The sequence below is a fragment of the Taeniopygia guttata genome, chromosome 3, assembly GCF_048771995.1.
Source record: "Taeniopygia guttata chromosome 3, bTaeGut7.mat, whole genome shotgun sequence".
Taxonomy (NCBI): Eukaryota; Metazoa; Chordata; class Aves; order Passeriformes; family Estrildidae; genus Taeniopygia; species Taeniopygia guttata.
The window spans coordinates 15,359,768-15,386,429 of record NC_133027.1 but is presented as its reverse complement, the minus strand read 5'-3'; the positions used below and the strand labels follow the sequence as shown (position 1 = coordinate 15,386,429).

The following is a 26,662-nucleotide window of genomic DNA, read 5'->3' as shown; positions in this document are numbered from 1 at the left end:
ACACCGGCACACCCCGGGTTCCCGAGCCGGCGGGCCGCCCCCGAGCCCCCAGCGCCTCGGCAGCGCTGCGGAAGGACGGCTCACCTTGTTTACCCCGAGCGCGGCCGGCGCGGGGGGAGGCTGCGGGGCGGGCCGGGGCGGGGCGGCCGGGGCGGGGCCGGGCCGGGCCGGGCCGGGCCGGGGCGGGCGGCGGCGGTGGGGCAGTCGGGCTGCGCGCTGGGCACCGTGCGGGCGTGCGGCGGCCGGCAGCGAGCACGGAGGCAGCCAGCGTCCCCGCCACGTAAGTAGTCACTGATACACCGGGGGGGAGACGGTGCCTCGGTGGAGGGGAGCGGCGCGGCTTTCCTCTCCTCCCCGTGTTCTGTCCCCAAGAGAAAAAAAAAATCGTCAAACAGAATTTGCTCTCCGCATTTATTTTTAAAAGCGAGTTTAGTTAATTGCCCCTTATGGCCTTTCGCTTATCGCCCTCCTAGCCCCTGCGGTAAGAACTCGGCCCTTTCTCGCCGCGCCGGTTTTTGTTTTCTTTGTGCGTGAACTCCATTAAACGCGGCGAAGGCAGCGAGTCCCCACTCACAAATCCGCTGTGCAGGGGGGAGCGTGGGAGCGCTCTCTATTCTCTGGTTGCACTTTTTGTTCTGTCGCGGTGACGACAGCCCGTTCCTTTCCGTCAGCGCGGAGCGGTGCGGGCTCCGCCGCGCTCCCCTGGTGCCGGTGCGGCTCCCCCGATCGCCCGCCGCGGTCCCGCTCCTTTGTCGGCCCAAGTTAAATGCTCCCTCGCTGTTTCGCGGGGCATTCTCGGAGCGCCCCGGGCGCTAGCGGCGAGGCTCCCGCGCCATCTACAGCCGAGCCGCGGCAGCGCGGCGCTGCCGGGCCGTAGGGGAGCGGAAGGACGGTCCCGCTGCGCACACCGTGTTACCGACCTTTTGTTGCCGCCCGCGCTGCGCGCCCCGCGGGAGCGGCGGCCGCCCAGCCCAGCCCAGCCCCGGCCGCGCCGCCGCCGCTCCTCGGCTCCCCGGCTCCGGCCGCCGCTGCCCCGCCGCCGCGCTGCTCCGCGCCGCTGCGCGCCCGGCCGGCGGCGGGAACAAAGGGCCGCGGGCTGAGCGCTCTCTCCCTGTGCCCAGGACGCGGCGCTGAGGCTGGTCGCCCGCCGCCGCCGCGCTCCCGCCCCCCCCGCCACACAAAGGCAGCCGCAGCTGGACGGGCGAGGGACCGCGCTCCACGCCAGGGCTCCGGTGCAGCGTCTCGGCTGGTCTTCTCCATACTCATGAACATACAAAGGTCAACCCCTATCACGATAGCACGATATGGGAGACCGCGGAATAAAACCCAGGATTTTGAAGAGCTCTCGTCCATACGGTCCATCGAGCCAAGCCAGAGTTTTAGCCCGAATCTAGGCTCGCCGAGCCCGCCGGAGACCCCGAACTTGTCGCATTGCGTTTCTTGCATCGGGAAATACTTATTGTTGGAGCCTCTCGAGGGAGACCACGTTTTCCGAGCCATACATCTGCACAGCGGCGAGGAGCTGGTTTGCAAGGTAATGCCTCTCCTTGTTCTCCCCCTCCCCCGGTTCTCCCCTGTCGCGCCTGGGTTTCCCGTGTCTTGCAGGAGGGCGAGCATGGCCGTGTACCTCATTTATTGAATAGCGGAGAAACAAAAGGCAGGGAGACAGGATTATAGGCAAATCCTGTAACTTTTCCCTCTCTCCAGACAATGGCCACGTTATAGCGGTGGCCCGGAGCCAGGTCTGCCTTCTATTGGCAGGGGGATATTGTTCTGGGAAGAGCCGTTCTTGAAGTAGGTTTTAACGTGAGTTCAGACCAGGAGAAAGCCTCATCTTCCACACACTCACTTTTCAAGATGGAGTAGGGAATCCCCAGCTAATTTTAAGGTGTTGGGACCTGCTGACTTCCTCGATTTTTACTGCCCCCAATTCTGTGCGTTGGGGGTACGGAAGAGGACGGAGAAGCTGGGGGGCTGGGGGTAGATTACCATCAGCTTTTTCTTAAAAGTGATTTGAAAAAGAGAAGAAGCACATCTAATTAATCAGCCTCAGCTCCCTCACGGTGGAGATTGTTTGCAAACAGCATCCTCCCCCACTGCCCAACTGAGTAAGAATAAAACCTGCACACCTACGGTTTTTAGAAGTGCAGACAGAATAGCTATCCCACTCTTTGTAGCCTGCCGGCTTTTCTCTGTCTCCTCCCAGTTTGCTCCTACTATTAAAAGGTGAGCTGTGGGAAAAAGAAATCCGCATGCGTGCACATCTGTGGAGGGGTGTTTTTCTCTTTTTGAGCTGAGGGAATATTATCCTTTGTTCCCAAATTGTGATTCTTATTGTCTGTAGTGAGACAGACTTATGTCCAGCAAATGCAAGCAGTACCCAGTAGTAGTTTTTATAACTACATAGCAAATTGCAACCTTGCAGCACATGCTGCAGTGATTGTATTATTCCCAAAACACGGAATTATGCCATTTGGCAAATTTCTAGATGGAAAAGTAGATGCATTATAGCTTCCTAGTATTCCAGGAATTAATAATAGTGTTCCTGACTGTTTCATACTTTCTCATACTTGATTCATAAAAAGTTATGGGCTAGGCTGTAGCAGAGAAATGGAAATAATTACTCTTCCTTTCTATTTGTGAAGATTGGAGTTCAAAGGGCAATTTAAATATGCCTACTGATTGAGTTATAAAACCTGATGTTAAGGCAGCCTAGGTCTTCATGTGATTATTTAAGGGGGAAAAGGCCCATGGCTTTGCGAAGAACTAATATTGCATGCTGAACTGGATGCTTTGTTACTAAACTGAAACAGAACATGAGAATTTTGAGAATGAAAGCCCAGCTTGATGCAGTAGTACAGTGCTGCACTCTAGGACATTGGCATCTTTTCATGAAACAAACAGATCTCACAAAGCTGCTGCTCTGCATGAAATTCTAGGTGAACTTGCATAGCAAGTAGTAAAGCGGGGGCTATGCGCTTCTTTGTTTCCTGTTTGGTTTGCAGGATTAAGGCACTGTTGATAACAGTATGAACAGTATAACTGCAACTCACAAAGACCAGGCCGTTATTTTTTTTCCCTTCCATTTAAGCTGTATGTTTTTGAGCTGATCCTGACATTTGAAGAGTATCAGTTTTTCCATGTGTGCAAGGCACTGCTAGCTGTGCTCCAAAAATACGATCTTAGCCTGGCATGCTAGTTTCTGAGTATGCAGTTGTCAGTCCTGAACTCAGCTTAATTTAATGTGTGCTTTAAAATGCCTGCAGTATCATGACAACTATTTTGTCAAGTAGCCTTCCGGCAAAGAGAGGTGCTCTGGTATCTTACTGAAGATGCTCTTAGAGATTGCTTGCAGAAACGTTGGGTTGGATAGCAGACACATACTGATGATTCTCAAGATTCATTTGGCTGCACCCAGCGACTGTACAGATGCCGTTATTTGCTTCAAGGCTCTGTGGCATCCAAACAATGGTAACGTCTCACTTCTAATTCCCAGCGAGACCTAAATCAAACTGCAGTTTATTGGACATTTGCTGAATTGAGGCCAAGGATCTTAAAAGCTGGGATACAAAGAAGCCCTTTATAGAAGGTATTTGACACTGTAGCAGTATGATAGTGCTTCCTATCTACTCTCGTTCAAACACAGCACTGAGCTACTTATTTAACATCCAGAGCTACTTATTTAACATAGTCTGAGAACAACAAAATGTAACTAATTTACATTATGATAATCTGGTTTAGGAGAGAATTCTGGAAAGATATTTTTTTCACATGAGGGTTTGAGCTACATGAATTTTCCTGCTTAAATTTTATTTTATAGCAGCTGCTTTGTAGAAGAGCCATTCACTTACAACATAGTAGTTACGAGTTTTGAGATCCAAATGTCAATGAATTCTCCTCTGGAATGAATTGCACACCAGGGATTTTAGCAACACCCCCTCCCCGCCCTGGTTCTGCTTCCCTGCTGCACCATGTCACCAGAATGCCTCAGTGCTAATCCTCCCCCCGTAAAATGTGCTCAGTCTGTTTGGCAGTCTGCCTTTAAGGTTGTTTTTCCCTATGCCGGGATAAGGCAGTGCAGGTAGCGGGTGATGGGAAAAGGAGGTCTGTGAGGAGCGGGTGTCCCAGTTTCTTGGGATTTGGGTCCTCTTTTGTGGAAGGAGTTTATTAGGATTGTGCTCGAAGCATTAAACGATGCAGGTTTTGAAGCATCAGGTAAATTTTGATTGAACTGTATCTTTCTCACTTAATTTTGAAAGGTTTTTAAAGCTTTAGAGAAAATAGGAACATATTTTCTTCTCAGAGAGCGTACAGATACCCACTATCAGAACACAAATGCTAGAATACAGAAAGAAAAAAAACAATTGCAGCTTAAAACAGTGGTTAGAGAACTAGACCAGTTCTTCATTCTTATATTTCGTTTGAAGGACACATGACTACCTTAAATTTTTTTTTACTAAAGTAATAAAACACTTATGAGCAAGTTACATATTAATCAAATTTTTAAGCTGCTGGAGATACTAATACTTGCTTTGCAGTCCTCTGCAGTAAGTATAATTAAAAATAAAAATCACTCCTATCAATACTTTGCTCAGTCTCTTTTAGCACACTGACTTCTGTTATTCTCAATGAAGTCTTTCATTTTCTTGTAATGTGGTCTTTTCTCAATTGACTCAAATACTGATTCATTCGTCATCACTAGATTATAGTAACTTTTTATATTTGGGTTTCCCAGCAGCTTTTTAAGTTCTTACAGCTCATTCATAAGATCAGTGATAACATACTTAGTAGTAAAGGGACACTTTGCTTTTAATGGAGCACTTGATTGAAATGCAGAGAGTTCAGGGTGGTTTTGTCTTTGCCTTTTGAAGGGTGTTTGTCTGTGCTCCAACAGGCAGAGCTATTTCCCGGGTTGTCCTTCTGATCTTATAAACAGCCATTGTGGAACTGAGACTTGGAAAGTGAAAGTGACTTTGCTGTTTTTCAGAGATGAAAGAAAGGCAGGAAGTAAATAGGAATAGCAATAGATGATACTTTAAGCTTGAAAAACCTTAAGGCTTTAATGGGTTAATAAAATCAAAAGAGCCAGGCATGTGTATCAGGGTGGATTTAATGTGACAGCTTCTCTCAATACAAAGCTACTGGCTGTATTTTTTATGAGTTTATTTGGATGGAAAATAGAAAAGAAACACGCTTCCTTCTGAATACTGCCCTTATACATCACTAGTCTTCACAGCTTAATTGAGATTGCATTCTAGATTTGATCAGGTGTTAGCTATTGTAACTCTGCTTGCTACCAGTTTCGAAGACTGGCCTTTCCTGTCAAAGTTATGTCTTCTGTGTGGGGTTGTACAGTCTGCTTTGTCGTGTCCTCAGTGCTGTGAGTTTGTGGCATCCTGTTTACATTGGTGCAGATCTCAGTGGTGACATCAATTGTGCTTAGGGATGGTTTTGTTAGCAGAATCAGATGTACCATGACTTCACTGTCCTTCATGACACTAATCCTGGCTTTACTGTCATTGTTCCTGCAGGTGTTTGATATTGGCTGCTACCAGGAGTTATTAGCACCATGTTTTTGTCTGCCTGCGCATAAAAATATCAACCAAATTACTGAAATAATTCTTGGGGAGACAAAAGCATATGTGTTCTTTGAAAGGAGCTATGGGGACATGCATTCATTTGTTCGTACCTGCAAGAAACTTAAAGAAGAGGAGGCAGCCAAACTCTTCTATCAAATAGCTTCTGCTGTTGCACACTGCCATGATGGTGGACTGGTACTGCGAGATCTCAAGCTGCGAAAGTTTATTTTCAAGGATGAAGAAAGGTAAGTCTCCCTCCTTATGGCTGGGGCTGCCTGAGGTCAGGTAGTTGGATTTGCAGGATACTGTAGCCTTTGTTTGTAATACACTTTATTTTCCTCTGCTGCCTGCTTGTGGGATGGATGTGCCATTTTACCTTCTGGCTAAGGTTTTGGATTAAAGCAAGTATAGGGAGTTGTTTGCATCAGTGCTTGGCCTCTGCATCTCCACCTAGAGGAGTTTTCTCATTCCTATTGGGGAGATACCTCCTGCAGGAAAGCTCTGAAAGGGTGTCTGGTGTAAGTGCTGCACTATCATAAAGGCTGCTAGTGTTAAAAGAGGATGTTAAAGACGACTGGGGAGTGAAATGACTCGTTCCAGTGAGGAGGGGTAAAGAGGAAGAGCAGTCAAGTGTTTTCTGTTAGACTGTTCTGAGAACGTCTTGTTTTCTATGCTGGGAGGGTCTGGAGGCTGCTTGTATGTGGTCACTGATTGTACTAAGACCAAAACTGCCTTGCACTGGGGGTGCTTGTTTGTACTATCAGCTGCTGTAGTACTTGGGGAACTACTGTTTTGGTTTTATTAAGTAATATCTTCTCCCTATACACCCTTGTTTGGGGAAGGAGTATGGGAAGGCCGGGAAAGAAATAGCACTGGATGCTCAGGGTATATTGTTGAAGTGCTCTTTCTGATGTGGAGCAATAGCTGTGGTACCTGTGGATATTTCCTGTCTCTTTCCTTGTGTTTACCAGTCTTCTTTGTCTTGAATGATGAATTTATTTGCAACTTCCACATAAGGTATCAGAGCAATAAATACTGTCAGAATAATGTCAGGGTTTCACAGAGTGATTAAATTGGAAGATGACCATGAAAAAAACTCCAAACATCTAAATGGGAGCAGAGCCTGTCTTTGTGCTTCTTCTGGTTTTAGTAGGGAATGGGGAGATGTTTTACCTTTTTATTTGAATGCTGAAAGTTGTCTGAAAACTTACTCAAACTGCTGCAGATTGAAATGGATGTTCTGGAGAGCTTTGTTAAAAATAACGAGTGCAAAGCAATTATGTTTGGGGGAATTGCAAGCAACAGCCAAATTCTCTAAGTTCTCCACAGGCTCATGAAGTTGGTGATCTAAAAATAAGAAAAAATGAATACACAATTCATTCAGGAAAGAAAAGTTCCCGGTCTTAAAATAAAAATGACATCATAAAGATTACAATCTATCCCATTTAAATATTATATACTTTTATTTTATTACAAGCTGAGTTCTGTAAAATAGGCTTCTCCTTTTAATCTATTTACAGACTGAAAATAATATATATTTTCACTTCTTAATTCAGTTCAGACGATTGTCTGCAAAGCATTTTTCTACTGCAACCCCCTGGTCTGATTCCTCATGTTTTTCAAATAAAAACAGCATAAGATTAAGCAAGCTTAATGTCCATTCATAAAGAAATGCAGGGCAGGTAGATATAAACTGCACTTCCACAAATTTTACTCCCAGTTTAATAACTAAGCAGCATTGTAGAACCTCTGATGCAGATAAGAAGAAAACTCATGCAAAACAGTTGAGCGAGGGATTGTTCTCTCTTGTAGCTGATAACGTCCTAATGTTTAAGTGGATTTTTTTCCTGGGGATATATGTAAACATGTGTGGTTTTGCATGAAGAACAGAACTTGGAAGAGCTCCTTCAAGGGAAGGCAGCATGAGCTCAGAGCAGTGCAGTGGGAGCAGACGTAGGCCTGTGCTGAATGCTGTTGAACTCCTACCCTGCTGCTTACTAGGAACTGAATGCAACATAGGAGGCACAGGGCCAAATCCTTCAGCCACCCAAGAAAAGTGGTGTGTACTGTAATAGCAGTGTTGGCTTTTATGAATGTTTTTAACTTAGCTGTTGTCTGCAAAATGACACTGTTACTCAGTTTTGGGCATTGTCTACTAATTATACAATAATTCACTTTAAAGGTCAAATAGGACTTGCTGGTTATTTTTAAGATAATCATAATGTGGTTTTCTTCTGGATGTAATGTTGCTTTGTAAGTAGGAAGGTATTGTCATCCTTTCTCTGCTAAATAAACAGAGATGAAATAATGTGAGATAGAAATAGAACCAAACAGCAGTGACTGCCTTTTTTCACATCCTCTGATCATCATACTGTAATCAGTCATCACTTTCAATCTCCTGCTATATTTAGAAATGAAAAATCTTCCTGGTCCTCCTGAGTTCACAGAGGTGTTGGTGTGTTGCCTGCACCCCCCTGAGCTCCCATGTGTCTGAGGCTGCTGCTGAGGATGCCTGTGTGCTGAGCAGTCCTTGAGGAGCTGCTGTCAGCAGCCGTGCCTGGCAGATGGGTGCTGCACCATCCCTTGCTCTCTGGTGCTCATAATGAACCAAAGAGGGAGAGAAGAGATAAAAATGATGTTTTGAGAAATGTGTGTGAACTCTGCTGCTGTGCGTCACCTGCTCTTCAGTGGAGCTCTTTCTTAGCAGTCTTTTCCTATTTCTTCAAGGCTATTTTTCTGTAGTTAATTTAAAGTACCTACAGCTTTGGAACTTCCTCTTCCTGAAGACTCTCATGGGCTTTAATTTTGGTAGAAGAAAAGATGTGAAATCCAGCATGCAGGCAGCACATGAATGGAAAACTTGGTGCTTTTATTTTTTATTTTTAGTAAAATGCTTGTCTGCTGTTAGCTGAGAGCTGCCAGACTGGAGGAGACAGAGGGAATGTGAAGGTTATATGGAAGTAGTTCCATTTGTTTAAAAAAGAAAATAATTTTAAAAGCATTTCTTGGTACGTAATTTTTCATTGATCCTAATGAGATCCTGGTAGTTCAATAGAAAAACAGAGCTCCTGAAGTTTTGCAGGTGGGTGCACACAGTGTTGAAATTCTTCTACCCCATTCCCATTATCTAAATTACAGCTGAAATTTACAAAGATATGGGCTCCTGATCTAGCAGCACCATGAGTGCTCTTTGCTTCCACTTGATGTCTCCACTGAAAATGTGTGTTATTTGGATGTTGCAAATCACAGTGCCTTGGGATATTTCTAATGAGGTAAGAAGGTGGAATAAAGTGTTGTTGTGGGCTGGTAGCACTCAGCATTTTGTGGGGGTCCTGATCGTACTAGAGGTTTTCTCTTACTGTGCTAAATCCATGACATACTCTGATCATGTCTTACACTATTGCATGTGTGTGAGTACATTAGCACTTAAAATGAAACTCAGAATTCCACTGTGGAAACAAACAGAAACAATTTGTTTGTGCTTCAAGGTAATTTATAGTCTCTTTAAATCCTGAACTGTAGGAAGTATGAAGATAGGGTAAATTGCATTCCATAAAAAAGATGTGCTGTTGCTACATTTTTTTTTTTTTTTGTATAATAGGTTGTGCGGTTATGTTTTTTAGGGGAGGTGTCTGTAGATCCCTTTGTAAACTGTAAGTGAAATAGCCAGTCTTGTAGTATTGAAGTTTCAGAGTTAAATTCCATAAACCTGCAGCTGATTTTGATGAAGCAGAAGATCTAAGACATTACAGCATGGCTGGAAATGTTTTGTAAGACTGGGTTAGCAAGCAGCAGCACATCTTTTGAATTATTGTAGTGGCTTCCAGAACGCTGAAAATATGGAAAACAACACTGACTTGCCATGCTGAGTCTCAAAGGACTTTCTAAAGTACCTCTAAGATACTTGAACACTTCAAAAACTGTGTCCTTACATTTCAGAATGAAATGTGAGTCCAAAACAGTGGATGACCTATGATAAAACCTGTGTTTTTTGGAATGTTTTCTGCTTCCATAAGTGTTGTTAAATATTTTTTGTCCTGAGTATGAAGCCAGGTTGGTATTGATGTTGTGAGGCTCTTCCTTTTGAGTATTTTATCTGTTTGTATCATGGTATTTACTGTTTTCCATGTACAGCCTGTCCTCATAGTAGGCCCTTGGGCAGAACAACTGTGCCCTTCTCCTAGCTGGTGTCCCATAATGATGCAGAACAGGCAGGTTTTTTTGGGTTGTGCTAAAAATAGTGCTATACACAGTATATAGCTAATAAAGCAGTTCATCAGTCTGATACATAGCAGATGCTTTGAGAAAGAGCCATCTGAAAGATCTCAGAATTAAATGAAGCATTTCTGTGTTGGTTGTTTCAATGGTTTGCTTAATACAAGAACATTCCTGCTGTCAGGGAATCATTAATTTCTTTAGTGCATTTTTAAGCCTTTAATTATATTAAAATATTAGCTGTCGTAATATTTGAAGCTTAAAGACCTTGTATATTCATCATACTTGTTGAAGGGAAAATTAAAATAATTTTGGTATTTAGATATTGTAATTTTCCTCTATTCTTTGAGTAAATATGAGGCAGGTGGGATTCAATAAAAATAAACAGGATTTGACACTTTTTGCTCTATGCCAGGGGAATGCAGCCAGTACAATACACTAATTTAGAAAGCCTGTGTTAGCATAACATATTTACTTGGTGCTCTTAGAATATTTTTTCCTCTTTAATTTCTCAGCTTTTAGTTGGTGATGCTTTAACATGACCTAGTTATGTTGTTTGCAATCCTCATGATACAAACCTTATCCCACAAAAAAGTACAAATGCATATACCAAACGTTTTGCATGTAGACCTTTCATTTTCTTCTAGCTAGTAGTAAGGTTTTCTCCCCAGCATTATAATCAGATAATAATGTGGTCAGCAGCTTTTTCATCAATGTATTTTCATTTGCAGTTACCCTTCCAATTCCATGGAGAACATGTAAGTTAATGCTTTCCCCAAGTCCTAGAAAGGAAGTCCTAAAGTGGAAGAAAATCAAACAAAATGGGAGTGCTCTTAAAATACCCAAAGATTTAGAAATAAAACCAGTCTTCATCCGTTTTGTCATTTAAGTACTTTGCTCTACCCTGAATGGGGCCACAGGACCAAAGAGCACAAGTTCTTCAATAGTAGAGACTCACAGGTCAGATTTCAAACCAGAAATTATTATTCTTGGAATATGGGAGGAAGGCGAATTTCTTAATGGACAGCAAATCTGCTGTGAGGCTTAGGGTAGAAGATGAAGTGGTTGCACAACTGTTTTTCACAAAAGGGTTTGTGCACCCTTTGCCTTTATGTGGTTTGGTTGCTAAGTCTCTGTTCTCTCACCCTGTTCCTGGGAGCAGCACTGAATTTATTTAGTATTTGGTGCCCTTCCCAGCGGGAGGGAAGAGGGAGGCTGTCTGCAGGTGGTGAACATCACAGCCACCTTGTGAAGTGCATAGATCTCCCTGAGGGCATAGATAGTCATACAGGTTAATTGCTGTATCAAAGGTTATAAATTAATGCAAAAGCCAGGGAAGATTTGGCTGTTGTCTGGCCCTGGGATGATGACAGGAGCTCAAACGGACCTTGAGTCAGCTTGAGGCCTTTCAGTGAGACCAGGGGCGTCAAGAGCCTTTATTGCTGTACCCAGCAGTGGAGTTTGCAGGAGGTTTTGCCCCTGGACTGTCTGTGGTTCATAGTAGGGCCTTGTCTTCTTCACTCTCCCCGTTCAGGCAGGATGCTGTGGTATGTGTTGGTTGTCAAGTCAGTCATGGGTGGTGCCTCTCCTAAGATGCCCATCATGGGATTCATCTCTCTGACAAAAGGAGCTTTGTAGTCCCTGGGAGTAGATGTGTCTTAGGACATCTCAAATTCAGTTCAATAGCTGGTCTTTTAGAAGACTTGAAAACCTCAATCCATAGACTTGCTGCAAAATGGTCCATGTTGAATTATGAGTGGAGACTGAGGGTATCTGGATGTCTGTGCTAGGGGTGAGTGAGAAAAGGAGCCTAACTAGCCACAGCACAGTGGATTGTCCGTGGATTCTTCTGCTGCCTTCTCTTTTAATTGTCCTTATTATCACACTGGGAGATTACTTCAGGCTTGGGGGAGAGAGGAAAGGTGGAGATTGTAAAGAGGAGCCAACGTGGGGCATATTTAGTCTTGAGCACCTGCTTTTTTAGTAGATGTGTATTGCTTGGGGACAGTATTGCAGGCATCTAAGCAAAAGGTTTTCAGTAAGGTTGTGAAATAATGGCATGGCCTTAGAGATGTTGAGCACCCGTTGTAGGCTCAGAAAGTGCAGGGCTGTTTTCACAACATGCAGTTCTGTTAAAAATATTGTGGTCTTCTTTCCCTATGGAGCTTCATTATGCATTGTATCAAAAGACCTAGAAATGATGGGAAACACAGCATATGGTTGACAGCACAGCCTTTTAAAACTCTGATCTTCAATGTAATCTAACAAGATAAAATTAGGTGGTGAAGTAGCTGCCCTGAGCCAGATTCTTATGAAAAATGGTTTGCTCAGGGTATTGTAACTGAGCTCCTCTGTGGAAGGGTCTACAGTGAATTTCACAGCCTGCACCCAAACACATGCATCACTACCTACCAGCTCTCTGGGGAACATGTTTTGTATTTAGGCAATAAGGACACGGAAGAAATGAAGTACATGGCATACAGGACAGGCTGTTCCCAGCAATCCTATTTGAGTGTTGTAAAACTGAGGTCTTTGGGGCACCAGTCCTTCCTGGAGGTGAGTCAGAGCATTTGTAAGTGGAATTCTGTAGGGAAAAAGCCCAGACCAGCTTAAAACAAGTTGAAAGCTCTAAGTTGCTGGGTACTGCATGTCAGGGCTGACTGTGCTGTTAGCATCCCTGCAGAGGAAGGGTGGGGGAGATGTAATTTTTAGAGGCTTCCTTATTGTGCGGAAGTACAAATGAAGGAACCTTCCCTTAGGAACAAGGTTCATCCTGTAAACCTCTGCTGCCTGAAAGTCCCAGTTGTCTTTTGAAACATATCCTTGAGCCTGTTTCATTATGCAAGAGACTGTCTAACAGCCTTTGTGCAGAGTTTGTTTTTTTCCTTCTCTGAAATTGTGTAGGATGTTGTGTGGTGAACACCCTTGCTCTGTGCTATTACAAATTGGAAAGGGATCTCTTGGTGAAAGGAGCAGGATTTAAATTGATGGCATAACATTTCCCCCTGCTCCTGTGTGCCTCTCTGCCCCCAAGGAGATTGGGTAGTTGTGAGTTCAGGAGGAGTCCTTTCACCAAAGCTGCAAATCATCTGCCTGGGGTTTCATTACTGCCTTCCCTGTCTCACTGGCTCCCTGATGAAGAATGCCCACTTCTGCATTATTTAGGAGAGATTCCCTTGGTTAAAAAAAAAAAAAAAATCGATTAGCAAAAGATAACTGCTTGCAATGTTGAGTTTCCCTTTTTTTTTTTTTTTTTTGGCCTCTGTGTAACTCTAATTGCATGCGTGCTATTCTCATCTTTATGATGAGGTGTGGCAAACTGACCTCAATTAAATGACCTGTAAATTATTGGCCACCTAGGAGCAATCCCTGGTCCACTGGGCAGTCAATGACTTGAATGCTTCTACCTAGGGAAAGGCTTTCCTGGTCTCAGAATAATATTGAAATATGAGATGACATTGCTTGGGTGCTTTTAGCTTTTTACTGTTGGAGGAATATTGTGAAGCACCTTTAGAAATTGCCATTTTATATTTACCTGCAATTGTATTTAAAAAATGGTAATTTAGATGGCAATGATGTTTGTTTCCTGATCTCCAGAGTCTGATGCATAGAATTTGTAAATCTGGACCTTTTAATTTTACCCAGCCTAAGTAACAATTGGATGGTGTATCTGGAGTGTCCATAGCAGGATGGCTCCTTCAGTGTCTTCCAAAAGCAGCTGATTTGGCTGTCATATGGGGAGTGCTGCTGTGCAAAAATGTGGGCCCGGTCTGCAGTTAGTTTTCCCAAAATGGGAAGGTTGGCTCAGCTATTGCTCAGGTATTATTTCTCATGCAGATGGCTTTGTGGACAGACTAGAGGCAACTGCTTTCATTGATTTGGGTGCAGGCTCCTTTTCTACTGACTGCTTATTCACTGCAGTGAATATATTTTCTTCTGAAACATTCAGACTATCAGTTCTTATCTCTGCTTTAAATGCTAAAGTTTTTTTTTCCTCCTGCCTTATGAGTTTAGAGCCCTCTGAATAATTCAACTGATTTTGGTATGGAAATTGTTTGCTTTTGGAGAGCAAGTGTGAATGTTGGATTCTTACATCCTGATTTCAGTGTCAAAAGGCAGAATAGCAATTTACTGGTAGTCCCAAAGTTCTGCAGGGAAGAATAATGTGAATCTGTTGGAAGAAAGTGTGGGATGTGCAACAAAGGCAGAGGTGAGTGCTCCGAAGGTTGCATTGGAGAATCTTCTGGAAGATGTTTAATTGATTATGTCTTGTAACATTACTGAAGAGCAAAGTCTGAATGCAGTCAAGTAATGAATGGCATATTGATAAGAAACTCAGAGTGGTATTGTTTTTCATGGATTTCCCTGATGGTTTCTATGGGGACAAAGACGCATTTCCCGTCCGAGTGCTGCTGCTGCCCTCTGATTGCACTTCTGTGGTTTCATTCACCAGTAATGGGAAAGCATTCATAGGCAGAATAGCTTCCCCTTTTTAAATAGCCATGATTCAGGGTTGTATTTTTTTTTTTAATGCATTAAACTAATGCAGTGTTTTATCAATGATCTGATAGATGCATAATGCTTTTTTTTCCAAGTGCTTATTCAGGGTCTGCATTAAAACTTGAAATTATGTATTGTAATTACGTAAGCATTGGCAAAAGTCTTTGTTGCCCTACAGTATGTGTACAAAGTGATTCTCATCAGGCTGTGGCAATAGCTTACATTTGAACCTTGGGGATTAATTTTGTTGCAACTGTATGTCAAGCTCAAATGCTGGTGCTTTTGGAAAACTTTCTCTTGTGGGGATCCTTTGTGAAGATCCTTTTTCTCTTGTGGGGACTGATGTGAGTTAGTTAATTATTTAGAGAATGAGAGGTTTTTAGAGAACTATTTTTATTTGTCCTTTTTCTTTTCTGTGGTGGGAAGCACTTCAGAGTTGATTGTGATTTCACACCTTCATGTTTGTTTTTTTCTGTCATTTGCCTTAACAAATGTCCAGTTAATCTGCAGTTAGATGCACTCCCCACTCTTTTCTGTGGAGATTGTGTTCTCGGAATTGACTTGTAGTTTTCAGGGTCTGTTTGTTGTTGTTGGCTTTTATTCCTGTTCATGGCTATTTGATTTCAGTGATTTCTGAGAGAGGTGTGTGGGGGAGAGAGACTGCTTCTCATTCAGCATGTCTCTGCATTTCTCTGTATTTAGACTTTGACTCCCCTTTTTCCTATTCCCCTCCATACTCCCTGCCTGCTTTCCCCTCCCAAAAACCAAACCCTAAAACCTCACTGGTCTGCAGAAAACAGACCTCTTTTAGCCAATGCTTGAAATGCCGAGTAAGGGAAGACCAGCAGAGCTGGAAGCTGTTTCTTGCAGAGATGGGGGGTGCTGTGAATGGGGAAATAGCAGCTTCTAAGCCAGGCTGCTGCTTTTTGGTTGCCTGAAAAGACGTGAAATGACTGTTAAAAGAGAGTTGCTGTGTAACACACACCTGTGCAGCACCAGTGGTAGCACTGCACAGACTGTGTTCCATCTGTGAGGCTGAGGTGGGTGAAATCACTGCAAATGGGCTGCAGTGGGTCTGCCCGGCCCCAGTCCTGGCTGGTGGTGAGGGGTGCTGGCAGAACCACCCTGAGGGCTCTTTCTGTCGCCAGCTGTGTGAGGTCAGACAGCCCTTCCCGTCCTGCTGTGCTCTCCTTGCTGGACGGACGGATGGAAACCCTCTGTTGTCATCTACTGCAAGGACACCGGCCTTTGCAAATGAAACCGGCAGCACTCTGGGTGTACCTGGGAGAGGAGGAAGCCATGCTGAGGCCATGCAGCTGGCAGTGTGTGCTCAGGGGATGCAGGCCCTGCAGTCTGCCCAGGAGATGCATGCCCGGTGCTGCAGGAGCACTGCCTGCTTGCAGAGGAGCCATTTCACCACTTGCAGCTTGCACACAGGGGAGTTTCTGGCTGAGGGTTTGGGGGCTGACCAGGAGGAAGAGGACTGAAGGTTGTGTTTTGGTTTAATTTGGGACCTTTTGTTTCCTCAAAGCCTGTCGGCTCAGCAGGATGAAAAACCTGGCCTGAGTGTTTTCATTTGCCCGCAGCTTACAGAGGAGCAGGCAGATAAGGGCCAGCTGTTGTTCCATTTGCTTGCTTAAACAAAACCCCCTGTTTCATGTGGAGGCTGCAGCACCTTGCAAGGAAAGCAAGATGGAGAAAGCAGTCTTTTGTGTGCTGTCTCTCTTTTATTATCAAGAAATTATTTCTTCTCTTGGAAAAAAATAAGAGTTTTTGACACACCTTGAAGTCTATTCTGTGGTTTTGTACTGTGTCCGTTGAAGGAAATGAGAGATTAGGGAATGCCAATAATTTTATGTAATATAAAAGCTTTTTATTGAACTGTTTTTCTAAAGTCTTTGGCAACTCCCAGAAATGTAAAATAGGATAGGAAAGTAAACAACATTTCCCTGTGTTGTTGACACTGGGATGGCAGGCGAGTGTGTGTGTGGGGGTGAATTCCCTCCTGGAAGTTGTTTATAAATAGCCTGCTCTGCCCCACTCCCTGTGTGTGTGTTCTGCTTCTGTTAGTTAGCAGGAGTGAGTCGATGCTTTCCTGTCTGGCAGTTCAGTAACTTAATGCATGTTTGAGTATCTGGCCCCACTGTTTTATTGCTACACATGCTTTTCTATGGAAAAACTGAGGTGGGCAATGCAAATGGAACCACAACTCATGTCCCTGCCTTCCCTTTCATTTCCTCTTCTCTGTTCCCTGCCCTCTTTGGCATGTTTTTTTTCCTCTGGGCGTTTCTCCTTACTTCTCTTCCTACGCTGTGCAGGTGCAGGAATGTGTCAAAGCTGAGCACTGTGAAAGGACTCTCCTCAAGTCATTCTCCTGTTGTGGACCCTCTGCTTTGTGTACAGAGGGAAATTTCTGTGGTCTTGGTAATTGTAGTTAAGTTTTTCCTTGCAGCCCACTTCCTGTGTGGCGCATTGGTGCAGTAAAGTATTGTTCAAGTACTAATGAGGGGGTTGTCCATGGCCAGAAGTACTGTTAGGATGGCAGTGGTAATTAATGAGGAAGCAGGTGTGGTGAGCAGTGCCCATCAGCACTGAACTGCAGGAGCAAACACTGGCCTGTTTCAGGAGAGAAGGAGCTGCCCTGACACACTGTGCTTGGGAGCCAGGTATTCGGAATTCTGTATTTATGACTTCCTCATCTGCGGCATGTTGCCAGAGGGGCTTTCACCTCTGCTAGTAAAAGTATTTAGCTGTTGAAAAGGTCCAAGTGTCATGAAAGTTTATGGCACAGTTGCCTCTGGAGTAACTCCATGGAGTAAAATGCTCTTCTGTTGGTTCAAAAAAGATAGGGCTGAGCTCCCCTGGAACTAAGTCTAAGCCAAAGCTGGCCCAGATGTCTTTCGCAGCTCAAGCTCAATCACTGTTGTCTTCAGTAAACATTTAAGAAACAAGGCTCTCCTTGTCTATTTTAATCCCTGTTAAATTACGTGGTTTAGTCAAGAGACGCAAGTTCTGCCTTCTGGGATGAAGTCCAGTCCCTGCCTGTGAATGTCTGTGGTGTGAGAGCAAGGCTGTGACACAGGGCTAAGAGTGATGGTACCAGACCTGTGGGGTTGAGGGAGGAGGGCACCAATACTCAAAGTTGAGTTATGGCCCCAAATTGTTGAAAGGAAAATCTGCACTACTGCTAGGTCACTGTGCCATCCCAAGGCCCTGGACAAGCCCTGTTGCGTTGTAGTGACTCTGTTCTCAAAACCATGCTTTGCTGGGAAAAAGTCGAAAGGGTACTTGGTAATCCTTTGGATGCCTCCAACAGGGGCAGATCTTTAAATATAGATACAAAGCCAGCAGTGAGAAAGGAAAGATAGGTTATGTTCATCTAGTGCTATGACAAGCAGCTCTGCATCATTTTTTCTGCTCCTGTGTGATATCCATAAGGTAGGAAAATCCTCTTCCAGAGATAATTACTGCAGCACAGTGACAAGTTCACAGTGCTTTGCAGGCAGCAGGAGTTTGCAATCTAGATAAGGCATTCCTGTCATCTCTGCAAGTGCTTTGCCAGCTTCTCTGTTCATTCCAGTGTGAGGAGGTCTTCTGGCTCAGCTGGGTAGATAAGCTTGCTGTTAATCTTGGCCTTCAGCTCACCTGATCTCCCTTTGCCCAAAATACTATTTGGGAAGACTGAAATCTTTAAAGTGCTCTTTCTTATTTTCTCTTAAAATTGCTGGGGTAAAGGAAAATGTTGGTCAGAGGGATCATTTAAGTCAAAGTGTCCATTTTATTACTGTTAAACCTTGTGGAATTACAGGTGTACAGAGTGACTTTACTAGCATGAAGGTGTCAAAATAACCTTGTGTAGTTAGGACTGGGTTTGTATTTGGGCATGAATCCTACATGGGTAGGTTAAAGTACATCCAGTTCAGAAGAGGTCCTGAGATTTATGTCCCCTTTTGGGAATCATGTCTATGCAAAATTAATCAAAAGCATGACTATGGCCGTTCTTTTTCTCTTTTTAAGAGATAGCTTATTAATGAGTTTACTGGACATGACTGTATTTGAAATCTTGTAGCTGTACGTCTGTCAGTATTCTCTATATGTGTCTAATATCTCTAACCAGTATGGAAGAGACTATACCAATTTATCTGTAACGACTGCTGTGAGTGGGATTTTAAACTGATGCACTTCTGCAGTTGTCAGATTTTGTAGAGTATGACCATTATAACCATGTAATTGCAACAGCCAGAATTGGTGTTTGCTGTTTGCTTACCTTGATAGTGTTGTGTTTTCTTTTTTTCCCCCTCCACAGGACTAGAGTGAAATTGGAAAGCCTAGAAGATGCTTATATTTTAAGAGGAAATGATGACTCTCTTTCTGATAAGCATGGATGCCCAGCCTATGTGAGTCCAGAGATCTTGAACACAAATGGCAGCTACTCTGGCAAAGCAGCGGACGTATGGAGTCTAGGTGTCATGCTTTATACCATGCTAGTTGGACGCTATCCTTTCCATGACATTGAGCCTAGTTCCCTCTTCAGCAAGATCCGTCGTGGGCAGTTTAACATTCCAGAAACTCTATCCCCTAAGGCAAAATGCCTCATACGTAGCATACTGCGTCGAGAGCCATCAGAAAGGCTGACTTCACAGGAAATTCTGGACCATCCATGGTTTTCTACAGATTTTAATGTATCGAATTCAGGATATGGTGCTAAGGAAGTATCAGATCAGCTGGTGCCTGATGTCAACATGGAAGAAGACTTGGACCCATTCTTTAACTGAGCACAAAGACTGGTGTTCAGAAGGTACACGACCTGGAGATGGACACATGAAGGAGCCCTTCCTGACCGCGTTCAATCACATCCTGCATCAGCCTAGCTTGGTAGCAAAAGACACTCAGAGGTCCCTCAGATTGAGAAGGAACCTCCACAAGGAGCTAATATAACAAATGTAGCATGGGGACAGATTGGGGGGGGCGGGGGGAGCTTGCTATCAGGTTAGATTGATTTGGAGGAGAAAAGGCAGCATGGAGCAATTGTAGCTTCACCTTTTTGGAGCCAAGGAGACTGCACATGCCAATTCTAGTGCAGCTGTATCACTCCTGTTTCTGTTCCATTAAAAACAGTGGTAACTCACAACAAATAAAAACTTTTTGCCTCAGCTCACATCTTGGCATCGCACTGTTAGATATTTAACTTCAGCCATTATTCAGGGAAAATACAATTGGCTAACTTTTTTAATCGGATGTCTAATAATTAATGGAATTAATACAAGAAAAAAATTAGGTGCACAAAGATGGACATGAAAAGTGGGTGCTAAAAAAAGCAAAATTTCAGTTCATGTCTCTTGATAGGTATTTTGGAGTAATTTCTTCTAAATAAACTACTTAATATTCTTGTCAGGAAATGACATTTTAATGCGTTGTTCCCTTAAGGGGAAGTAACTGTCATTTAACAGGCTGTTCTGTTTTGTGTCAAATGGTTTGTTGCAGGAAGCTATTATAACTCGAACTTTCAACTGCATTACTGCTATAATAGGGGAGAAAAAAAGAAAAGAATAAAACTGTATAATTTTTTTAAAGATATGAGATACTGGCTTCCATATCTGCCATGCTGCACGTATATGACTTGCGAGGGCAGAAAGCCCTTAACGGTGTCTTCATCTGAGAACCAATCTCTTCTTTACTGACTAGCCCATGTGTAAATAGAGGGCTCTTTATTATTGAGGAAGAGTATTGTGGGGTTTTTCTTTGAATTCCTTTAAACTTGGGAAAAGAATTGTTCAATTTTCATTTTTGTTTATGTCCAGACTAAGAAATAAGAGGGTATTAATAAGCTGAACATTTATATTACAGATATTCCTCTTGAAACATACACAGTAATATGCACCTTTTGTATTGTCAAGACTTATTCTATTTATTGAAGAAAATGTCACAGTAGTGATGTATTAAGCCAGTACTTCAATTACGGGTTGACTTGGGATGACATGTTACATGCTGTAGTTAACACACTTCTTTTCTGTTCAGGTATTTCTGTCCCTAAAAAACTTTTTATTTAGCTTCTTTTTTTTTTTTTTCTAGATAGCTTTATTTGATTTAGACTGGCAAATGTTTTTATTACTGCTTTTATATTGCTGTATGATATTGAAATCTCTTGGCATAAATATTTGTGTTTCCAGTACCTCAGTTGTTCTGATATTACTGCCTGTATACGTTTTGTGAAGTGGTCATGTTTTTTGGGTAGGTACATGTGGACTCTGTAGTATGTAAATGTTACTTGAATTTGTGCTTAATTATAGTATGTGGCATGTGCGTACAGCTACTTGGCATTTGACGTATGGATGCTATTTGCCTGCCTTGCAGGAAAGTTATGGTCCCACTCTCAAGAGGATGTTTCACAGTTCTTTATCAAGAGACAAAGCTAGCTGCAGCTGACCTGCCTTGGTTCTATTTTGGTAACTAAGAATATAAAGGAGTAATGTTTTTACACTCTGAAGATGGTGCTGTGTCAAGAAGGACTTTTTTTTTATTTTATAAGTACCTTATAGGAGGAAAGATTGGTGATGTGCATGGTGGGGTTTTACTGCCTCTGGTGCTTTGTCATGTATTTGGTTTAATGTTTTTGTCCTAATCTCTTCAATAAATAAAATTGTGCATATTTAACTAAATTCAGTGGTGAACAGTGTTCTTACTGAATGTCTGAGTGCTGCAAGAGTTTGCTCTGTTAGGATCATTCAGCTGGTATTTTTTGTGTTGCTGACAAGCTCTTGCCTAGTCCCGTGAGCTGAGAAAACTTAGCACTTACATTTATTTACAAGGTAACACTGTAAGCCTTTTCATCAAAAATTTTACCATTTGCTCTGAATAAAAGTGGCTTTTATTTTCTTTTCTTTTGGCTTGTCCCTGCGTCTTACCAAGCCCATTTACCTTTCTCAAGAAAGATATTGAAATATTGTGAGAACCTTGGTTCTGGGAGGCCCTTTGTGTGATAAAGAGAGATTCCAAAATGGATTGAGCTGCTATTTGCACTTTTCAAAATCCTGGGGCAGTGTGCATCTTGCATTGGCACCTCTATTCCAGAAAGGATGGTTTGGAATTAGCATCTCCTAATTTAATGTCTTTTATTTAAGGCCAGATTCTGTTTCTGTCAATCACATTAATAATTAACAGATGCAGGTAGTGGCATATATAAGAGCATGTAGGGTAATAAGGTGCTTTGAGAACGTGAGGCAGGACAGATTAATCCTGGTCCATTAAGAAAAGGCAGTTTGAACCGGGCTTTGATTTAACAGCCACACTGCGGGCTGTTTTCAGCACCTCTGTAGTTACAAAAAGCTATGGATGGTTGATAGTCACCCCTAAAGAAATCCACCAGCCTCAAAACTCCCTATTGCAAAATAAAGATTATTGCACTAAAACTGCTAGCACAGGGTTTACTGTCAGCCTGGCTAACTTTGAACTACATGATTTCTTCCTAGGTAATTCTTGGCATGTGTTTCAGTTGGTAGATTGAGAATTAAAACTTGATTATAGCACTAACCAGAAATGTTATTAACATATAGAAACACTTGAAGATCAGTTTTTAAATGATCTGTATGCCTGCAGCCAAAGTTTAAATTACTTGAAATTCTTTCAAATCAAACTCCCACAATAAATGTGCTTTATAGAAAAAAACAGCTTGTAATCAGTCATAGAGAGAAGGGGAGCACTGAGGATTTCCTTCTCCCCCACTAAAACTTATGTGAACAGCTTCTGTTCTGTTTGGGTGGAAGTAGTTAGACCTTATTTTCCAGCAACCTGCATGCTTGCTTTTCACTGCCAGTAATTATACAAAAAATGCAGCTGACTAATGATTGCTCATTTGCAGTGAATTTTTTATTTGAAGATAAAGCTGCAGAGGAATCCTTTGGCAGCTGAAGTCAGTTTTATAAAATGCTGAAGGGGTGCCTTGTTTTTGGAGCTTCCTTGTTCCTAAAGCTAAACCCAAAAGGGGGATTTGTGATTCTGTTTTCTGGCTATTTTTTGTTATTTCTGCTTCGTGGGAACTGCTAGTTGAGTACGCAGGTATAGTGCTGCCTGCTGCAGAAATGTTTGAGACAGCCTTCTTAAAAAGTTCTGCTGCACCCTCAATTTAGGTAGCAACTGCAGGGGGGTTTGGGATTTTGCTGAGCAAACTGTCACATTGTCTTAGCTGCCTCTCAGTCCTGGGGAAAAGGATGATCATCTCACAAATGTGCAGGGCGAAAAGCCATGTCTGCAAACAAAACCATTTCACAGAATATGACCCCATGGCAGACTTTGGAAGCCCTCCAGCCCCTCCTTCTCTACCTATCCCCCCCCCCAAAAAAAAAAAAAAAAGAAAAAAGTTGTGCTTCTCTTTTACTACGATATAATAGATTATGTCAGTGCAGCATTGTGTGTGAGTTCAAGCTACAGGCTTTTCTTCAGGACTGCACAAACAAGAGACAATTATTCCTTTGGCACCATGATGTCATATAACCTGATCCCTTAGTCTTGCTGAGGTGTGCATGTGTTATGGAGATAAACAAGTCAATTAAAAATGCATTCTCTTGTAGATGAAATAACCTTGGTAAACTTGTGTTTCTGGAAAGAAAAAAATAAACTAAAAAAACCCAGCCCAAGACTGTTAATCCCAAACTCTGCTTTCCTGGCAATTGGAGAGGAAGGGCATGAAACTTGATGCCAAGTAAAAATTCTTAAGAAGGGAAAAAAAAATACTCTTCATCCTGAAATAATTGTGTTGAAATTTGGAAATGTATGAGTGAGCTCTGTGACTAATAGCATTATGAATACCAAAAGAATTAGTAATAATCAGTTCTTTTTCTTTAAGTTTTGGCTAAGATTTCTATGAAAAACTTGCTAATTTAATAAGTGACAGTCCAGCTAACAGCTTAACTAGCTTGTAACTTTTCTATTCTTTCAGTAGAAGCAAATGTTGAAAATTGGTAACACGATAAGACAAATTGAAATCAAAGTGGGGTATAAATAACCCATAATAAGGTGTAATTCCCCTGGAACAGGATGGCTGAGGAAAATTTCTAAAGAAAACCCAAACAAGAAACCAAAATCCCTTTAAATCAGGCCAGTTCTGCCCCTGGCTTTTGTTTTTCCCAGTGTTCTTGACACTTAATGTTTTTGATACCAGTTTCTGTGCCTCCATTTTGGCTTTTTTGACATCTGAATTAAATTTCTATTAGCAGGAAATTTTGATCCTCTAGAAATGCCTTGCCAGAGGCCTCTATATAAGTTTGAAACTCTAGGCTGTATTTAACTTGTAAATTTTTATGTATATTGTTGAGTATGTATGCAAATATGTGGAAAAATACATTTACAGTGATGGTAGTGTAAATTCTGATAAATTAATTTGATATTATTTGCACTGATGTAAATTAGTGAAATCCATTTTTTAAGGGCCTCACTACTGTGCTGAGAGTTGTCATTCATTCTTTATATAACTCAAATTTGTTTAGACTCCTCTTAAAAACTGGCTGAGTACAGGAGTGGATCCCATTGTTCTGATTTTCCTATCTCCTGCCTCCTTCACCCAGATATGTAGCCAGCAGGGCAAAAAGGAAATAATCTTGGTGTGGCAGCTTGTGCAAAGTAGAAGGTTGGCTGCTGCTCTGCTTGTTTCTGCTCAGGAGGTTAAAGCATTGCAAAGCTGGTGCTGACATCATTCCAAGCACACAAAAAGCTGACGTCAGTTGCACAGTCTATTGCAAGGTGTTTATCTCCATCTGATTAGGCTGGCAAAACGTGTACTGAGAAAGCAGCACACAAAGAAGGAAACTCTATTTGTCCGTGCTTCCCACTCGCCCTGACATCAGAGTCAGTCCTGGAAAGACTGAAACATGTTGATAAGGCTTCTGAGAAAATATGTGGTACTACCATTGGGCTGGACTTTTTCCCATCTAAATCACTAAGAATCAGTGTTGTGCACATAGTTTATTACAGGTGGGTGTTGGGCAGCCCATCCTTGCAGGGAAGTCAAGGTCTGAACTTCTGGCCTTCTCCAAGTGACAAAATAACAAGGGATTCTATGACATAGAGTACAAACACTCATCTTCTCCCTTCTCACCTAAGTGCGGGCCATTGGTCAGCAGAGAATTGCTGCTGGCTGACTGGTGGGAGGCTGCTGGCTCTGCCCATTGCCCTGCCTGCAGCCCCTACCCCAACAGCAGCCTCATCTGCTGAGCCTGCAGAACGTGCCAGCAGTACCAGCTGCTGCCATGGCAGACCAAGCCACATGGCTTCTGTTCCCCCATCTGCAGGAATGTGCTGGAGATGTGGAGTAAAGCCACAGAAAGCAAGAACATTCCTTTATCTGTGACCAAACGTACCCTTATAAACAGAGATTTCCACCTGTAAGGGTGAATAAGAGGATAAACTGAGTTGGAAGGGACCCACAAGGATCACTGAGTCCAATGCCTGGCCCTGCACAACACTATCCCCATGGGGCACAGCACTGCTTGAGAGTATTGTCCTAACACTTCTTGAGCTCTGTCAGGCTGCTGCCGTGACCACTTCCCTGGGGAGCCTGTTCCAGTGCCCAACCACCCTGGGCATGATGAAGAACCTTTTTCGAATATCCAACCTAAACCTGCCCTTCATGCCATTCCATCTGCTCCAGTCACTGTCGCCAGAGTGAAGAGATCAGTGCCTACCCCTTCTCTTCCCCTCACAAGGAAGTTGTAACTGCAATGAGATCTTCCTTAGTCTCCTCCAGGCTGAACAGACCAAGAGGAACACCTAGCAATAGTGTGGTCTATGGATCAAGCCAAATTCTCCAAGGTATGGGGCTCAGCAGGCTAAGTGTTTGATTTCTACTTTTGCTGAGACCTGACTCTTTTTTAAATTCCATGTGGGTTCATTGTTTCTCTTATAACAGGGTATGGTTAAAATTTGGTCTAATTCAGTCCCTGGAAATAAGGAAAAAAATCAGACAGAATTAGAATTAGAATTAGTCAGAATTAGAATATCATAGGTTGAATGCACTTGCAGGTTAATTTTAAAAGCTCTGTATCAGCCTGCAAGAAGAGGAGAGTTCTGGCTTATGGGTCATCAATGGGCATTTTATTCCTTCATATTGTGTTGATTTCTACTTCCTCCTATGTGTGATCACCAGGACAGCAGATTATTGGTAATTTCTAAGTGGTTTTAGTTGCTAATTTTAGTTTTCACATTAGCAAGAAACATGTCTGATCCATGCAAACAGCCTTTAGAGCTGCTGTAAGATGGAATGTATCTGTGGGTAAACATTGAAGCTCTTCTGGGTACTGAGTTTCTGACAGGGCTCCAGCTGCATTAGGGTAAAAGGATTTTACTACGTACAAACTTTTTATTAGAATAAACGTTGCTTAAAAATTACATAACATGCCTACTCTCCTTGGTAGCTCAAATCAAGGCCAATCAAATCAAGATGCTCAAGATGAGTAAGTACATGCATATTTTACCAGTTGTTACTTTTTAAAAACTCTCTAATTCAGTCAAAGGAACATAACTTGGAAGAGCAATAGCTTGATTACAACAGAGAATTCATGGCAAAGAACAAAAAAAATCTTTTTTTTGTTCTTTTTTTTTTTTTTCTATTCAACTTGACGAGAAATGTTGACAAATCCATTTTCTTGGTACTGTGCAGATTATTGAGTCTGCCTTGTCTGAGGAGCTGCTAACATGAATAACCAGTGATCTCATGTAACCTCAGGATAGCAGTGAGATTTGTCAGAAAGTTCGCAATGTGTTGTCTGTAATTTAAAAAAGGAGCATCAGCAACATGAAATGCATGATTCAGAGAAATCCAGTGACATTTTGCTATTGTCTGTGGCTGATAAAACTGCAGTAGTCAACGTTGCCTGATTTCATGCCTGCTGATTGATCAGGCCACGAGGATAACCCACATTTTACTGCAGGATGACATTTTTTCTGGATAAATTTAGCTTTGTGTAGAAAGCAAGGACAAGGTCAAGGTTGCATTTATAGCCTCAGAGAACAGGAGATGCAGGGTGATTTTGCCCTTCCTTCTTTTTTTCCCCCTTATGAGTGGTCTTTCTGCATAGGTAAAGGTAGGGAAGATAATGCCCTTTGCCTCTCTTGTAGTAGAAACATTACTGGTCTGTTCCAGAATAATATTCACACCAACCTGTCAAGGGCCAAGTGGTATTTTGAGCTCTACTTATTTGCCATTTGAGCAAGGGGAAGGGATATATCTTATTTCTTCCATCAAGCATACTGGGATTGTACAACTGATTTTGAAAAATGCCATGATTTAACAAGTTCTGCTCCTTCTTCCATGGTAGTTTTTCAGAAGCATCATCACCATTTTCTGTAGTTAGTAATTTTTTTGGAAATTAAGTTTT

The 26,662-nt window shown here is 42.6% G+C and overlaps 1 protein-coding gene across 1 annotated transcript; it reads left to right on the top strand.

Moving 5' to 3' along the window:
* Positions 1-152: 152 nt before the first annotated feature.
* TRIB2 (tribbles pseudokinase 2) lies at positions 153-20,953 on the top strand. Its single transcript, XM_012572883.5, has 4 exons — positions 153-280; positions 1,122-1,534; positions 5,532-5,824; positions 18,601-20,953. The coding sequence occupies exons 2-4, from the start codon at positions 1,265-1,267 to the stop codon at positions 19,067-19,069; spliced, it is 1,032 nt and encodes a 343-aa protein (XP_012428337.1). The 5' UTR covers positions 153-280; positions 1,122-1,264; the 3' UTR covers positions 19,070-20,953.
* Positions 20,954-26,662: the final 5,709 nt, after the last annotated feature.

Excerpts from the sequence above, each read along its gene's own strand:
- TRIB2 (XM_012572883.5), top strand. The coding sequence starts at position 1,265 with ATGAACATACAAAGGTCAACCCCTATCACGATAGCACGATATGGGAGA. Across the intron at positions 1,535-5,531 it reads GCGAGGAGCTGGTTTGCAAG|GTGTTTGATATTGGCTGCTA; the intron begins GTAATGCCTCTC and ends TTGTTCCTGCAG. Across the intron at positions 5,825-18,600 it reads ATTTTCAAGGATGAAGAAAG|GACTAGAGTGAAATTGGAAA; the intron begins GTAAGTCTCCCT and ends CCCCCTCCACAG.